Genomic DNA, 3,908 nt, shown 5'->3' with positions numbered 1-3,908 from the left:
TCCCTCCAGTGGTCACGTGCACGCAGCTAAGAAATCATCTTATAAACAGCAGAAGGCGAGCCGGCCCGCACCCGTGAAGTCTACACCAGACAAGCCCGCAGGTGACAAGTGTCCCAGCTGTGGTTGCAGTCCCCAAACCAAAGGCACATGTCCTGCGAAGTCACGCAAATGTAACGGATGTCAACGTGTCGGACATTTCCAGTCCATGTGCCCGCACAAAGGCAAACCAACAGCATCCGGCAAAGTCGGCCAACTTAAGTTGCAACGTGCCTCTGTTCGACATGGTCTAGAACTCAGTGTCCACACGCAGCTCAACACAGAACCGACCGCCGAAGCCATGACATGGATTCCAGACACCGGCAGTGATGTTGACGCCATTGGGCCAGCACATCTTTCCCAGCTAGGTGGCTTCCCTGAGAACCTTGCCGTCGATTCCGACACTGTTTCAGCAGCAAATGGCACCTCTCTGGTTAGCCTGGGAAAGATTTCTGCCATGCTCTCCATTGGCTCAGCCCAGCACACCACGGTACTTCATGTGTATGAAGACCTCGACGAGGCGCTGCTGTCATGCCAATCTCTCCGTGCTCTTGGCATTCTCCCTGAGTCCTGGCCGCGGATTTCCCGTGTGAAATCCGAACCCAGTAGTGCAGACATTGCTGATGTTAAGGCTCAGCTGATGCAAGAGTTTGCTGATGTATTTGACGATTCCCAATTGAAGCCCATGGCTGGTACTCCCATGGAGATAAAGCTTCAATCTGACGCCACACGAACTCGTGTTAATGGTGCCCGCGCAATCCCATTCGCATTCCGAGATCAGATAAAATCTCAACTGGACGACATGGTGATCAATGGAATTATTGAGCCAGTCACTGAACCGTCAGACTGGTGCCACCCGATCGTCATCGCAGATAAGAAGTCTTCTAACGAGAAGCGCGTCACCGTTGATTTGCGTAAACTCAACGACCAAGTCTGCCGACCAACACACCCAGCTCGTACTCCGCGTGACGCCGTGACAGCTATTGGTAAAGCCCGTTTCTTCACCACACTCGACGCGCGTCATGGGTACTGGCAAATACCCCTGTCCGACGACTCGAAGCCGCTCACGACATTCATCACGCCCTGGGGTCGGTATCACTATTGCCGCAACCCTCAAGGTCTGTCCTCAGCAGGTGACGAATTCAACTGCCGCACAGACGCAGCATTTGACCGCCTCGCTAACTTCGTCAAAGTCGTTGATGACGGCCTAGTACATGACGTCGATTTTCAAGACCACGTCACCCACGTTCGTGACGTCCTTCACCGTGCCCGTGAGCATCACATTACGCTCAGCCCACACAAGTTTGTATTCGGCGCTAGTGAAGTACAGTTCTGCGGATTCGTCATCAATGCTGATGGTTATGCCGTTGATGGTAGCAAGACATCTGCCATTCGCCAGTTCGAAGTGCCTTGCAACCGCACTGACCTCCGCTCGTTCTTCGGTTTGGTCAACCAATGCAGCGACTTCACACCGCGCATTGCTGAACTAAGTGAGCCGCTTCGCCCACTCCTGAAAACCAGCAATGAGTTCGCCTGGGATCAGCAGCACACCATAGCATTCGAAGCCGTCAAAGCCATCCTGACTGAGTCACAAGTGTTAGCTTTCTTCCAACCTGGCAAGCCTCTCCGTCTCGAGACTGATGCATCTGTGAAGAATGGCCTTGGATTTGCCCTATGGCAACAGCATGATGACCAGCAATGGCACCTCATCCAGTGTGGAAGTCGTTTCTTATCTGACGCTGAAACAAGGTACGCTGTAATCGAGCTCGAGTGCCTTGCAGTCGTCTGGGCAGTGCACAAGTGCCGCTTGTATCTATCTGGTGCACAGTTCTCACTAATCACCGACCATCGTCCGCTTGTACCGATTATCAACAGCTACACCCTTGACCAGATTGAGAACTCTCGTCTACTCCGATTGATCATGAAACTTCGTCCGTATCAAGTGAAAGCATCGTGGCGTAAGGGTTCAGAGCACGTATTCGCAGACGCCCTCTCACGACATCCTGTATCAATCCTGACTAGTGATGATGAACTTGGAGAAGATCCAGCACTGTCCTGCCGCAGTATCCGTATCTGTTTACTCCAAGATGGTCCCCAGAGTCTCCAGTTCGCTAAGCTCCGTGCCGCAGCAGCATCTGATCCTGACTACCAGATGCTACTCGGGTATATCCAGAACGGATTTCCCTCAGCACAAAAGCAGCTGCCCGAGCCTCTTCATGCGTATTGGAACGTGCGTGAACATTTGTCCACCGACAATGGCATAGTCCTGAAAGGTCTACGCATAGTCGTCCCAGCCTCTCTGCGTGCGTCAACGCTGATCGACCTTCACGCAGCCCACCAAGGTCTGACCCGTACCAAACGACGTGCCCGTCAGACCGTGTATTGGCCCGGAATGAACAGTGAGTTAGACACGCTAGTCCGCAGCTGTGATGCATGCCGTGAATTTCAGCCGTCTCAGTCTGCCGAACCGCCCATTTCTGACCACAAGCCCACTTTGCCATTCGAAAGTGTTAGTGCTGACCTTTTCAGTTGCCAAGGTTGCGAGTATTTGGTATTCGTCGACCGCTTAACCGGATGGCCATGCATCGCCAAGCTTGGTCACTCAGCCACGTCAGCTGACGTCATTCGTCATTTCCGCAGGTGGTTCCCAGATGTAGGCGTACCACAGGTCATTTCAACGGATGGCGGTCCTCAGTTTGCGTCTCACAGATTTGCTGAATTTTGCGAGCGCTGGGGAATCCGTCATATCAAGTCGTCCCCTCACTACCCACAGTCGAACGGACATGCGGAAGCAGCCGTGAAGGCAATGAAGTACCTGGTGGAAAAGACTACCAATGACGGTAATCTGGACACCGATGCTTTCCAGCGTGGCCTTCTCGAGTGGCGCAATACTCCTGGCACTTCGGGAAAGAGTCCTGCCCAGTTACTGTATGGTCGCCCACTCGTCTCCTTCGTTCTCGCCCAATGGAGCCAGTTCGACTCCCACTGGCAAGACACCGCATCTGACATGGATGATGTTGATCGAGTAGACCAGCCTCCCAGTCAGCCTCACCGAGAGCTCCCCCACTTGTCTATCGGGACGCACGTTGACATTCAGCACCCGAAGACAAAACGGTGGTCTTCCCGCGGCGTTGTCGTGGCTATCGGTGACCACCGCGACTACTACGTCAAGCTACCGAGTGGACGCGTATATTGGCGCAACCGTCGCTACCTCCGCCCGTACCGTCCTCCTACTCCAGCTTCAACAGCCATGCCTGCATCGTCTCCCGCACCCGACGCTGCACCACAAGCAGTCCCTGTGACTCAGTCGTCGCCACAGTCAACTGTTCAGGTACCACCTCGAACAAGCCAACGTCCCCGGCGACAGAATGTCCCCTTTAACATTATTTCAACGCGTGGACAATCGTACAATTAACACTCGCTCTGTTCAGTTGTTGATGTCCATTGTACCTATTCAATTGTCATTCCCATTGTTTCGCAGTTGAAAACCTTCATGTATATAATTTTTGCAATTATCCCTTTTACAAGTCTGTTGGAAGTTGCTGCTGCTCCGCGACATGTCATTTGCTACGCACATGCAATTTTCACAATATTTTTTGTTGATTAGATAAACACTTGTACGTTTTTATCTTAGGAGGGGCATGATGTATATGGCATACTTCCGTATATGGTGCAACTCCCGCACCCCGTATGCACCCGCCTAGAGCTCCTGCTTCCATATGCGCTCGTACACACTTTCCTTGGTGTTCGTACACACTTCCCTTTTGTGTTCGCACACTGCTTGGAATGTTGTTCTTCGTTTGTTGTCCTCCTTGCTAGTTGTGAATAAACTCTATCTGACACCACAGGTTATATGGAGCGCTGTATCGTCC

The 3,908-nt window shown here is 52.5% G+C and overlaps 1 protein-coding gene across 1 annotated transcript; it reads left to right on the top strand.

The window, feature by feature from the left end:
* The first annotated feature begins 205 nt into the window (after window positions 1–205).
* On the top strand, window positions 206–3,451 carry LOC135810639 (uncharacterized protein K02A2.6-like). Its single transcript, XM_065324131.1, has one exon. It carries the CDS (start codon window positions 206–208, stop codon window positions 3,449–3,451), a length of 3,246 nt encoding a protein of 1,081 aa, XP_065180203.1.
* The last annotated feature ends 457 nt before the right edge of the window (window positions 3,452–3,908 follow it).

This window comes from Sycon ciliatum, chromosome 2, assembly GCF_964019385.1.
Source record: "Sycon ciliatum chromosome 2, ocSycCili1.1, whole genome shotgun sequence".
In the NCBI taxonomy this organism is placed as follows: Eukaryota; Metazoa; Porifera; class Calcarea; order Leucosolenida; family Sycettidae; genus Sycon; species Sycon ciliatum.
Note: the sequence above shows the minus strand (reverse complement) of the source record. Positions and strands in the feature narration are given on the sequence as shown.